This window comes from Podarcis cretensis (genome assembly GCF_951804945.1).
Source record: "Podarcis cretensis genome assembly, chromosome: 11".
Classification (NCBI taxonomy): domain Eukaryota; kingdom Metazoa; phylum Chordata; class Lepidosauria; order Squamata; family Lacertidae; genus Podarcis; species Podarcis cretensis.
This window is the reverse complement of record NC_137180.1, coordinates 63,720,793-63,733,080: the sequence shown is the minus strand read 5'-3', so window position 1 is coordinate 63,733,080 and position 12,288 is coordinate 63,720,793. Positions and strand designations below refer to the sequence as shown.

Below are 12,288 nucleotides of genomic sequence, written 5' to 3'. Positions count from 1 at the left end.
GCCTCATCCTTCTGAGCCAATAATAATGAAGCTGACACAAGACCCAATCCTCGTGTGAAAGCAGGCTTCCCCACACACACATGGTCCCATTGAGCCCCACACCCAACTGAGAAGCTGCCAAATGGGCTTTTTCCATTTTCTAATTGTCTGTAACTGCAAACCCTTAGCGATTCTCACACCGTGGCAGGAGGGGGCAGCGTGGGGCAAGGTTGACAGCAGGCTGGGGTCTCAGGAGGACACGCCCACTGTTGGGATCTGGAGGGGGTTGTAGAAATTTAATAAAGAAAATTTAAAACAATACTGTTGCACAGCACCAGGTGATTCCACCTGCTCTCTCTACAACTGGGATGAAAACGGGGACATGTGTGTGTGCATTCAACCTCTTCTCCAGCAACAGCTAGAATGGAGTATTTGTAGGGATCATTTATCAAAAACACCAGTGCTGGCAATGTAATTTTTCTGTTCATCTACAAATACTGGGTTTCCACACAACCAAATGTGTTGGAGTTTGGTCAGAATGATTCTAGCCTCCCTTCTCCCTGCGGTGCTGCAATGCCACACGCTGCTCTTACTGTTCTAACAGCTGAGACAAAAAGAATCAGGCCCAATAGACAGGATACTGGAAAAGACGTCCTTTGGCCTGATCCAGAGGACAGGCTTTTGTGCTGTTAATTTACATAGAAGAAGAAGAAGAGTTTGGATTTGATATCCTGCTTTATCACTACCCTAAGGAGTCTTAAAGCAGCTGCATGTGGAGGAACGGGGAAGCGAACCCAGTTCACCAGATTACGAGTCTACCGCTTTTAACCACTACACCACACTGGTGGTAAAAAATAGGCAGCATGTGATGAACCATGCACACATGGAACAGGCCTGATCAGGGGCAAGCATCCGCCACATTGCTTTTTGCTCACACTGCATGGGCAGAAGCAGTGCCTTTTACCAGCTTCGTCTGGTTGGCGAACTGCAGCTGTTCCTGTGCAGGGAGAGCTTGGCCACTATAGGCCATGTGTGCAGAGGAGGGCAACTAAGAGGATCAAGGGTCTGGAGGCCAAGCCTTATGAGCAATGGTTGAAGGAGCTGGGTCTGTTTAGCCTGGAGAAGAGGAGACGGAAAGGAGATATGAGAGCCATCTTCAAAGATCTCAAGGGTTGTCACATGGAAAAGGGAGCACGCTTGTTTGCTCCTGCTCTGGAGCGTTGGACTCGAACCAATGGCTTCAAGTTACAAGAAAGGAGATTCCAACTCAACATCAGGAAGAATTTTCTGACGGTAAGAGCTGTTGGACAGCAGAACGGTCTCCCTTGGAAGGTTGTAGACTCTCCTTCCTTGGAGGCTTTCAAACAGAGGCTGGATGGCCATCTGTCAGGGATGCTTTAGCTGAGATTCCTGCACTGCAGGGGTTTGGACTAGATGACCCTTGGGTCCCTTCCAACTCTATGATTCTCTTATTCTATGTGTTGGCAACCTTGAGGCTGGATTTCTGCAATGCGCTCCGTGTGGTGCTGGCCTTGGGGCTGGTTCAGAAGCTCCAGCCTGCACAAACTGCAGTGGCCAGATTGCCGGATCCCAGGAACCCCAAGGGCTGTGAGGCGTGGAGCAGATTGTGGAGGATCTCCAGGTGATGAACTCCCAAGGGGATCTCCAATTCCTCTGCAGACCCTCGCAAGGTTCCACCCGCACACAAAACAGTCACACATCCTGAACACGTGGAGATCTGGGTTGGGGCCCCATGGCTTTAAACCTTACAGGAAAACATTTGAGTCAGGAACTGGAGAACATGGACTAGGGCAAAAACACAGGGGCAGCAAGTATTTCACCAATGATATAGGGGAGAAAACACCTAGGATGAAGGGAAGGGGATGTTGAAAATATAAAAGGCACAAAGCATTGCTGTGTATTATCACCACTATACGCAGGAACAGCACCTGAGATTCCAGCGACGTCAGTTTTCTTCCCCGCATCTTGTCTTCTTTCTTTGCAACTGGGGCCTTTTGTTTCTCTTTCTCTTTCGACTTTTCCAGTTTCTGGAGCTCCTCCACATAGGCATCGTAGATTTCCCACTGAAAGAGACAAAGAGTGAATGGTGAGACAGCAAGGAACATCACAGAACTAGTCACAGGTAGCACAAAGGCAAGTATACAAAACATTCCCTACACGGCTTCCACCCAAACCACCAAGAAAGAAGATGGGTGATGACAACGTAAGAGAAATGTCACCCTAGAGCCCTGTGGCCCTGAGCACATAGAGAAGAAGAAGAGGAGGAGCAGGAGGAGGAGTTTGGACTTGATATCCCGCCTTTCACTCCCCTTAAAAGTAAAGGGACCCCTGACCATTAGGTCCAGTCACGGACGACTCTGGGGTTGTGCACTCATCTCACTCTATAGGCCAAGGGAAGCCGGTGTTTGTCCGCAGACAGCTTCCAGGTCATGTGGCCAGCATGACTAAGCCGCTTCTGGCGAACCAGAGCAGCGCACAGAAACGCCGTTTACTTTCCCGCCGGAGCGGTACCTATTTATCTACTTGCACTTTGACGGGCTTTTGAACTGCTAGGTGGGCAGGAGCTGGGACCAAACAATGGGAGCTCACCCCGTCACGGGGATTCGAACCGCCAACCTTCCAATCAGCAAGCCCTAGGCTCTGTGGTTTAGACCACAGCGCCACCCGCGTCCCATTTCACTCCCCTTAAGGAGTCTCAAAGCAGCTAACATTCTCCTTTCCCTTCCTCCCCCACAACAAACAGTCCGTGAGGTGAGTGAGGCTGAGAGACTTCAGAGAAGTATGACTAGCCCAAGGTCACCCAGCAGCTGCATGTGGAGGAGCGGGGAAGTGAACCCGGTTCACCAGATTACAAGTTCACCACTCTTAACCACTACACTATGCTGGCTCCATGCTAGAGAGGCAAAACGAGTACTCCAGCAGGAACAGGACCAGAGCTGGAGGGAAGACTGGGGCAGATCCACAGGTGCACACACACACACACACACACACATCCATCCATCCATCCATCCATGGGCAGAGTCAGTTATGAGCCAGATAAGGGAGAACTGGAACAAGGTTGCAGGCAAGCAGGAGGGGAAGCTGGTAGCTGGGAGGGAGCAGGTAAGCAGGAAGGCAAACAGAGAGGAAGAGAGAACTTGGAGAAAGAGCCAGGAGCCACACAAACAAGGCCAGAGAAGCCACTTTCAACACAGGCCAGTCAAGGAGGAAACAAGGCATTTCCTGGGTGGTGGGTGACAATTCTGCCCCTTCCTCCTCCCACCTGCAGACACAGGTTCTTTGACACATGAGGTTCTGGAAAGACTCTTGACTCAAATTCAGTAGGATAGAAAAGGGACTGTTGGCAGGGAGTCGGGGAATGAAGAAAGGAAGAGTTTGAAATATTACTTTACATTCATAAAATGGCCCAAGATGGGGAAGAGAGATGTGGGATTTTGTCCTCTGTCTAAAACTTCAGCTGCGTTCTGACAAATTTAGCAAGTTGCTACTCTGAGCCACTCAAGCTGTGCTCAGCCTGAAGAGAATTCCACTAGCGAGCGAGCTGGAGATTTGCATTTATTCCAGCACTTTGATTAGAAACACGGGTGTCCCTTTAAAGGACCAATTTGATGTAACAAAGATGCATCTCTTTCTCCATCTTTCCATGTCCTCCTACGAGGAGAGCCGCTGAGTCTGTGCATTGTCTTATCTACTGCTGTGTACCAAGTACAATAGACAAAATCAGTGGTAATTGGGACAATTGTCACAGGGACCGCAAGAAATACGTGTGGATCAATTCAACTTCTAGGCAACAGTAAGATTTTAAAAAGAGAAAAACGTAAAGAAACAAAAACTGGTTGAATTCCATCCCACGCACTTCAGCAGCAAAAATGCACTTATCCTAATGGCACTATTGTTTCAAAGATGCAGATTAAAGAGACACGCCCAGGGACACTTTGGGGAGGTGATATGTTTCAGCAACATTTCAGAACCTGCCACAGATGTGTTTTCATCTACACCAAGCCAGAGAGATGGGCCTCCACATTTCATCCTGCAGGTCTTTCCCTGGTACCTTCAAACACACCCAAAAGCAAGCAGATGCTTTTATCTCACACACAGGAGAGAATGAAGGCTGCTTACCTGAAGTCACTTACCTGGGATGTACCGTATTTTTTGCTCTATAAGACTCACTTTTTCTCTCCTAAAAGTAAGGGGAAATGTGTGTGCGTCTTACGGAGCGAATGCAGGCTGCGCAGCTATCCCAGAAGCCAGAACAGCAAGAGGGATTGCTGCTTTCACTGCGCAGCGATCCCTCTTGCTGTTCTGGCTTCTGAGATTCAGATTTTTTTTTCTTGTTTTCCTCCTCCAAAAAGTAGGTGCGTCTTGTGGTCTGGTGCGTCTTATAGAGCGAAAAATACGGTACATTTGAGGAGGCATGGACTGTACTGTAGGGCATGCCATGCTTTCAATCAAGGATGTGGGTGTTCTCTTGGCCCTGTAATCCTCACAGGCCATTAGGCACTGAGGGACTGGCAGGGTTTAGATGTGCAGACCACCTGGGCATGTCCAGTGTTAAGTAAGAAGACTAAAGGGATGAGATTCCGGCTCCATCCAACTTTCTGAGGTTGAATCCTGACAAGACAGAAGTACTGTTTTTGGGGGACGGGGGGCGGGCTGGTGTGGAGGACTCCCTGGTCCTGAATGGGATAACTGTGCCCCTGAAGGACCAGGTGCACAGCCTGGGAGTCATTTTGGACTCACAGCTGTCCATGGAGGCGCAGGTTAATTCTGTGTCCAGGGCAGCTGTCTACCAACTCCACCTGGTACGCAGGCTGAGACCCTACCTGCCCGCGGACTGTCTCGCCAGAGTGGTGCATGCTCTGGTTATCTCCCACTTGGACTACTGCAATGCGCTCTATGTGGGGCTACCTTTGAAGGTGACTCGGAAACTACAACTAATCCAGAATGCGGCAGCTAGACTGGTGACTGGGGGCGGCCGCTGAGACCATATAACACCGGTCTTGAAAGACCTACATTGGCTCCCAGGACGTTTCCGAGCACAATTCAAAGTGCTGGTGTTGACCTTTAAAGCCCTAAACGGCCTCGGCCCAGTATACCTGAAGGAGCGTCTCCACCCCCATCGTTCTGCCCGGACACTGAGGTCCAGCGCCGAGGGCCTTCTGGTGGTTCCCTCATTGCGAGAAGCAAAGCTACAGGGAACCAGGCAGAGGGCCTTCTCGGTAGTGGCGCCCGCCCTGTGGAATGCCCTCCCATCAGATGTCAAAGTGATAAATAACTACCTGACATTCAGAAGACATCTTAAGGCAGCCCTGTTCAGGGAAGTTTTTAATCTGTGATATTTTAGTGTATTTTTGGTTTCTATGGAAGCCGCCCAGAGTGGCTGGGGAAACCCAGCCAGATGGGCGGGGTACAAATAATAAATAATAATAATAATAATAATTTCTCTCCCTTAGCTGTCACCTCAATGGCAGAGTAGGAAGCACAGCTCAGCTCCACCAGGAAGCCCCTGACCCAAAGTTGTGGCGGCTGGTCATTATGGGAACAAACGCTTAAAAACTGGTGGCTGAGCCCTCCATGTCCCTTTCTCCTTCTGTGTTGTAGGGTTGTAGGTCTTGTACTGACAGTATGTAAACTGCTCTGAAAGCGCCCTTTTTTTGCTGAATGGTGAGGCACAGATGCTCTACATTAATATATAAATAAATAGCATTTACCTGGTTGGCAGTGTCAGAGAAGGTAGCTCTCGGCGGTGGCTCCATCTGACATGCCCTGTCCTGGAAGAAAGGATTTGAAGTAGCACACAGTTAATCCCGTTGTCAGTGCAGGATATATATAAAAGTCGGCTCTTGCTTATCTGCTGAGAAACCGCCTGAGACTTGAGCAGCGCCAGTGGAGTGTGACTTCCCCCCACCATTTATCCAAAAGGTCTGTGCGCTGCGAGGGTATTGCAAACGGATCTGTGTTTACTATCAATGTGACATTTTATTTGTGGCAAGAGCTGGCCTGTTGCTGCGATGACCCCGGGCTCACATGCATCCAGAGAAACAGAAAGCACCTCGATAGGAATGTACAAATGGAAGGATCATTAGTTTCGGCAGAAATTGCTGCAAGTTTGCCACAGGTAGATAGGTTTTACTGCTTCTGCCTCCAAGTGCAGTGCAACACGCAGGCTAACTTATGGCATTCTAGAATTATAACGGCCTATGTAAAAAGCTTGGGCTTACCTCTCTCTGGGGAAAGGGGCTTTTAAAGAAAATGTTCAAAGCAATCTAAGTTTTCTCCTTAGCACCTGAAGTCTCTGTAAGCAAGGGAGTCAGGAGAACTCTGGGGTGAGAGAATGAGACAGAAGAACTGGCCACTTGCTGGCTGCCCACAAGTCAGATTCAGCTCCACTAGAACTAGAAGGGTGAAGCTGGGATCTAGGAAAACAGGGCCTCTGGGGAGGGTTAGGCTGTGGCAGAAATGGGGAAATAGGAGACCAGCAATATCTGGAGGGAGACACAGATGGTCTGATATAAAGGCTTTGTGTGGAGCTGGCCAAGGAGCAGAGAGGGCAGAGCTGGTAGCTTTGAGGGGACGCTGCAACAATTTTCTGCTTTCCACATCGGCACGGCAGGACCTATTACATAGAATCATAGAACTGTAGAGTTGGAAGGGACCACATGGGTCATCTAGTCCACCCCCTGCAATGCAGGAATATTTTGCCCAAGGTGGGTCTTGAACCCAGGACCCTGAGATTAAGAGTCTCATGCTCTACCGACTGAGCTATTCCTTTGTAATAGTAGTTCTACGGACATCTCAAATGCCACTAATGAGTGCTTCAGATGCAGCATAGCCATAGGATGTTTCCGAGCACAATTCAAAGTGTTGGTGCTGACCTTTAAAGCCCTAAACGGCCTCGGTCCAGTATACCTGAAGGAGCGTCTCCACCCCCATCGTTCTGCCCGGACACTGAGGTCCAGCGCCGAGGGCCTTCTGGTTGTTCCCTCATTGCGAGAAGCAAAGCTACAGGGAACCAGGCAGAGGGCCTTCTCGGTGGTGGCACCCGCCCTGTGGAACGCCCTCCCAACAGATGTCAAAGAGAAGAAGAACTCAAAGACTTTTAGAAGACATCTGAAGGCAGCCCTGTTTAGGGAAGCTTTTAATGTTTAACAGACCACTGTATTTTAGTACTTTGTTGGAGGCCACCCAGAGTGGCTGGGGAGACCCAGCCAGATGGGTGGGGTATAAATAATAAATTACTATTATATTATTATTATAGGAACATAGGAATCTGCCTTCCACCAAGTCAAACCACTGGTGTACCTAGCTAACCAACTAGCAGCATCTCTCTGGGGTTTCTCTCTCAGCACTATAATAATTAATAATACCCCGCCCATCTGGCTGGGTTTCCCCAGCCACTCTGGGCAGCTTCCAACAAAACACTAAAATACAATAACCTATTAAACATTAAAAGCCCCACGTGAAGATGCCTGGGATTGAACTTGAGTTCTTTCGCATGCAGAACAGATGAGCTACCACCAACCAGTCCCGTTACACACAACGCCGGAATGAGTTTGCAATTATCCTGAAGTCACTGGTATTTTTATTGTTATGGATCACATTATTATTCATTACGATATTGCTTTCTAGTGTCGGAAGTGCTTTAGGAGTCTTAATTGCATCGTCAGAGCAGATGGCCCAGTAAATCTGTTTGCTTCTCTGCTTCTGAAGCCCACACAACCCCACGGCCTCTGTCTGGATAGCAGGCATTCGGTCTTTGAAACAAAAAATGAGAAAGGGCACGTCCCTGTTCCTGAAATCAAAGTCAAGGGCAAAAGAAGGCAATATGGGAAACGCTGGACCTGGTGGATCTTCAAGTTCCTGCATCCTCTTAACAGTTTCCATGATGCAGAAAGGTTATTTGGAGAGAGACTTCCAACTTAGCTTGCTTTTGAACTGTCAAAGCCAGTGTGGTGTAGTGGTTAAGAGCGGTAGTCTCGTAATCTGGGGAACCGGGTTCGTGTCTCCGCTCCTCCACATACAGCTGCTGGGTGACCTTGGGCCAGTCACACTTCTCTGAAGTCTCTCAGCCCCACTCACCTCACAGAGTGTTTGTTGTGGGGGAGGAAGGGAAAGGAGAATGTTAGCCGCTTTGAGACTCCTGAAGGGGAGTGAAAGGCGGGATATCAAATCCAAACTCCTCCTCCACTACTACTACTACTTCTTCTTCTTCTTCTTCTTCTTCTTCTTCTTCTTCTTCTTCTTCTTCTTCTTCTTCTTCTGTCACAGCCTGAGAAAGTACCCTAATAGCAGAACAGGCCTGCTAAAAAAGGGCTACCTTTGAAGGTGACTCGGAAACTACAACTAATCCAGAATGCGGCAGCTAGACTGGTGACTGGGGGCGGCCGCCGAGACCATATAACACCGGTCTTGAAAGACCTGCATTGGCTCCCAGTACGTTTCTGAGCACAATTCAAAGTGTTGGTGCTGACCTTTAAAGCCCTAAACGGCCTCGGTCCAGTATACCTGAAGGAGCGTCTCCACCCCCATCATTCTGCCCGGACGCTGAGGTCCAGCGCCGAGGGCCTTCTGGCGGTTCCCTCATTGCGAGAAGCAAAGCTACAGGGAACCAGGCAGAGGGCCTTCTCGGTAGTGGCGCCTGCCCTGTGGAACGCCCTCCCATCAGATGTCAAAGCGGTAAACAACTACCTCACATTCAGAAGACATCTTAAGGCAGCCCTGTTCAGGGAAGTTTTTAATCTGTGATATTTTAGTGTATTTCTGGTTTTTATGGAAGCCGCCCAGAGTGGCTGCGGAAACCCAGGCAGATGGGCGGGGTATAAATAATAAATTGTTGTTGTTGTTGTTGTTGTTGTTGTTGTTGTTGTTGTTATCAGCGTTCCCTGGCTCATCACCTTTCATGGACCATAAGAAGCTGCTTTATGTGCTGCCAAACTCATGGTCCGATTAGTTTTAACCACCCTGACTAGCAGGGGTTGTCCAGGTTTTCAGACTCCAGTCCTCATGATTCTGAATCAAGGGCTGATATAACAGTGAGACAGAAGGAGACAGACTGCTGCTCTATCTAGTTCAGTATCATCCACACTGAATGGCAGCAATGCCTCTCCAGGGTCTGAGGCGGGGGAGACCCCCAACCCTACCTGGAGATGCCATGCAAGGCAGATGTGCTACAACCCTTCCCTTCTAGAAAACAGCCTGACAAACAAACGGTTGAGGACAGACCCTGAAAACTGGTGTTTTTGAGGTGGGCAAGGAAGAGTTTGTGTCAAGCATCCACAGAGAGCTTGGAGATGACCACCATGGATGCTGCACATGCGTAATTCCACCATTTCCAGGGTGCCAGAAACCTCTGATAGAAGAAGCACCCCTCTTTGCCACTGTGCTTCTAGCTGCCAAAGGCAAAAGGTGTCTTCTATGTCCACCAGCAATTAGCACTCAATGCAGAGAGATGCCCATAGGCATATGAGAGGAATGTATAAGATATTGCTGGAATGGTATACGAAAGATGAAGAGGTTAAGTCGGTAATGATACTGTGGGCAAAGGATTTTGGGTACAATATTCAATTTGAAGACTGGGAAAAATTGTGGAAAGAGCATATAAAATTTACGGCATGTACATCACTGAAAGAGAATGTGATGAAAATGTTTTACAGATGGTATATGACACCTGTAAAATTAGCAAAGATGTATAAGGTTGATAACAAATGTTGGAAATGTAAAGATAAAGAAGGGACATTCTTTCATCAGTGGTGGGAATGTAAGAAAGTGAAAAGTTTTTGGGAAATGATATATAATGAGCTGAAAAAAACGTTAAGATATACTTTTGTGAAAAAACCTGAAGCTTTTCTTCTAGGTATTGTAGGAAAGGACATAGGAAAAAAGGACTGCAAGCTTTTCCAATATGCTGTAACGGCAGCCAGAATCCTGTTGGCCCAGAAGTGGAAACAAGAGGAGATACCGACGATAGAAGAATGGAGATCAAAAGTGATAGACTATGCAGAATTGGATAAATTAACTGGGAAAATCAGATATACTAAAGACCAAAAGTTCATCGAGGACTGGGGAAAATTTGTGGATTATCTGAAAAATATATGTGGTGTAAACACAACGCTAGTGGGATTTAAAGAGGCACTGTAAATAAAAATAAGTATTGTTTATTAGAAATAATGGGAGTAAGGAGGAATAATGGCAATACGAAAGAAAGGAATGTGTATTAAAGGTATAAATATGGATGATTGTCAGAGACGCTGAAGGAAGTCAAAAACAGTCACAATTTGTTGTATGCGGGATTAAATGAATAATTGGATGGAAATTTATAAAATGCAAATAAAAAATTTATTTAAAAAAGAGAGAGAGGAACTTTAGCCAACAGACAAGGGTGTGAAGAGACCAGCAGTGACAGCCTACCCTCACAGGATTGTTGTGCGTCTGGGAGGCTCTCTCGCTGAAGTTGAACTGGTTGGTGAGCTTTCGTTCACCCACCAGACGGGGACGGTATTCTTCTTCTTTCTCTTCCTGGGCTGCAGCCTGAAAGAGGGGGGAAACGACCACAGAATTGTACAGTTGGAAGGGACCCCAAGGGTCATCTAGTCCAACCCACCCATCTCTTTTTTGGGGGGGGCAGACTGGGCAGAACTAGAAAGGAAAGAGAGGGACATCACAGGCACGTTTTGGTGGTCCATGAGGACCTTGCTGTCACCCACCTGGGCAGGGGAAGAGGAAGCGGTAGCAGCAGGGTGCTGGAACCCTGGAGGGCCATCGCTGCCTGTCGGTGAGCCAGATGGACCCACGGTCCGATTCAGTATAAGCTTCCTATGTTCCATTGTGTGCGGGCCCTATCCACTACCCCTCCTGCCACCCTTGGCCACTGGGTCAACCATGCCAGTCCCCCAGCATTGTCCCCACCCAGAGGCGGGTGAGGGGCTTGCCTGCCCCTGCTCATTGCTGGTGGGGCTACAGAGAGGGCAGGAGGAAAAGGAGGGGAATGACTCTTCCTTGTGTTTTTTAATATACAGTGGTACCTTGGGTTAAGAACTTAATTCGTTCTGGAGGTCCGTTCTTAACCTGAAACTATTCTTAACCTGAAGCACCACTTTAGCTAATGGGGCCTCCCACTGCTGCCACCGCACAATTTCTGTTCTCTCCTGAAGCAAAGTTCTTAACCTGAGGTACTATTTCTGGGTTAGCGGAGTTCTGTAACCTGAAGCGTCTGTAACCTGAAGCGTATGTAACCCGAGGTACCACTGTATATCAAAAGCACCCTTAACAAACTATGATTCTCGGGGTGGGGGGAGAAGAGACATTTTCTGATTTTCCTCAGGTGGTGAAATGTCTTGGGCCAACCCTGAACAGTTTAGGCAAAGTAAAAAATGGAAGCAATACAAGCTAGCTGCTTGCACGTTGCCACGAAGCCTTACCGGCTGATCTGTTTTTTCTCCTTCTCCTTCTCCTGCTTCCCCTTCCGGCTGCTCTTCTTCCTTAAGCTCTTCGTCCAGGGCCTCGAAGTCCACCACAGCAGATGGGACAGGAAGCACAGCTGAGAATCATAAAGAATCATAAACAAAGCTGTAAAGCTGGAAGGGACCACGAGGGTCATCTAGTCCAACCCCCTGCACTTCAGGAAACTTTTGCCCAATGTGGGGCTCAAACCCACGACCCTGAGATTAGGAGTCTTGTGCTCTACCAACTGAGCTATTTCGGCTGAGAATAGAACAGGACAGTGTGGCAAACACAGCAGTTATTGCAGCAACCCATATCAGAAACACCGGGAAGGGGTGGGAGAGAGAGAGAGTTTTGTGTCTATAGGTGCAGTAGCTATGGCACTGGGTGGAAGACAAGCATTTAAGGCCCGTCGTCTACAGCTTCAAAGATGTCCCAGCTTCAGAGTGCATCAAAGCAAGTTCTCCATGCAATGCACAATTCATTTATGTATTTCACAAGGGTTGGTGGTGGCCACTAACAGAGGCAGCTTAAAAAGGAGACTAGGCAAATTCCTGGAGAGGTTGGCCATCATTGGCTTTACACGATCTCTTTGTTTAGAGGCAGTCACTGAGAAGCAACAGTGGAAGAGGACTGTTGACTTCCAGCCCTGCTTGTGGGCTTCCTAGTCAGCCACTGAGGAAAGCAGGATGCTAGACTACGACTACTGTAGGTATCCCATTGGACTACAGTGGTACCTCGGGTTAAGAACTTAGTTCGTTCTGGTTGACGGAAGTGACTGGCAGAGTCCGAGACCGGGGAGAGGAGATGGTGGAAGAAGACTGGAAAATTTAAAGTTTATATATACAA

At 48.2% G+C, this 12,288-nt stretch overlaps 1 protein-coding gene across 1 annotated transcript in view; it reads right to left on the bottom strand.

Annotated features, from left to right (window-relative positions):
• The window catches only part of DNAI1 (dynein axonemal intermediate chain 1), a 169,637-nt gene that overhangs the window by 128,527 nt on the left and 28,822 nt on the right, over nucleotides 1–12,288 (bottom strand). Inside the window, exons 6-9 of the mRNA XM_079994837.1 lie at nucleotides 11,418–11,536; nucleotides 10,408–10,527; nucleotides 5,712–5,771; nucleotides 1,929–2,063 (exon numbers count right to left, since the gene is read on the bottom strand). Of these exons, the coding sequence (XP_079850963.1) occupies nucleotides 1,929–2,063; nucleotides 5,712–5,771; nucleotides 10,408–10,527; nucleotides 11,418–11,536 (434 nt within the window). The remainder of the gene's footprint in view (nucleotides 1–1,928; nucleotides 2,064–5,711; nucleotides 5,772–10,407; nucleotides 10,528–11,417; nucleotides 11,537–12,288) is intronic.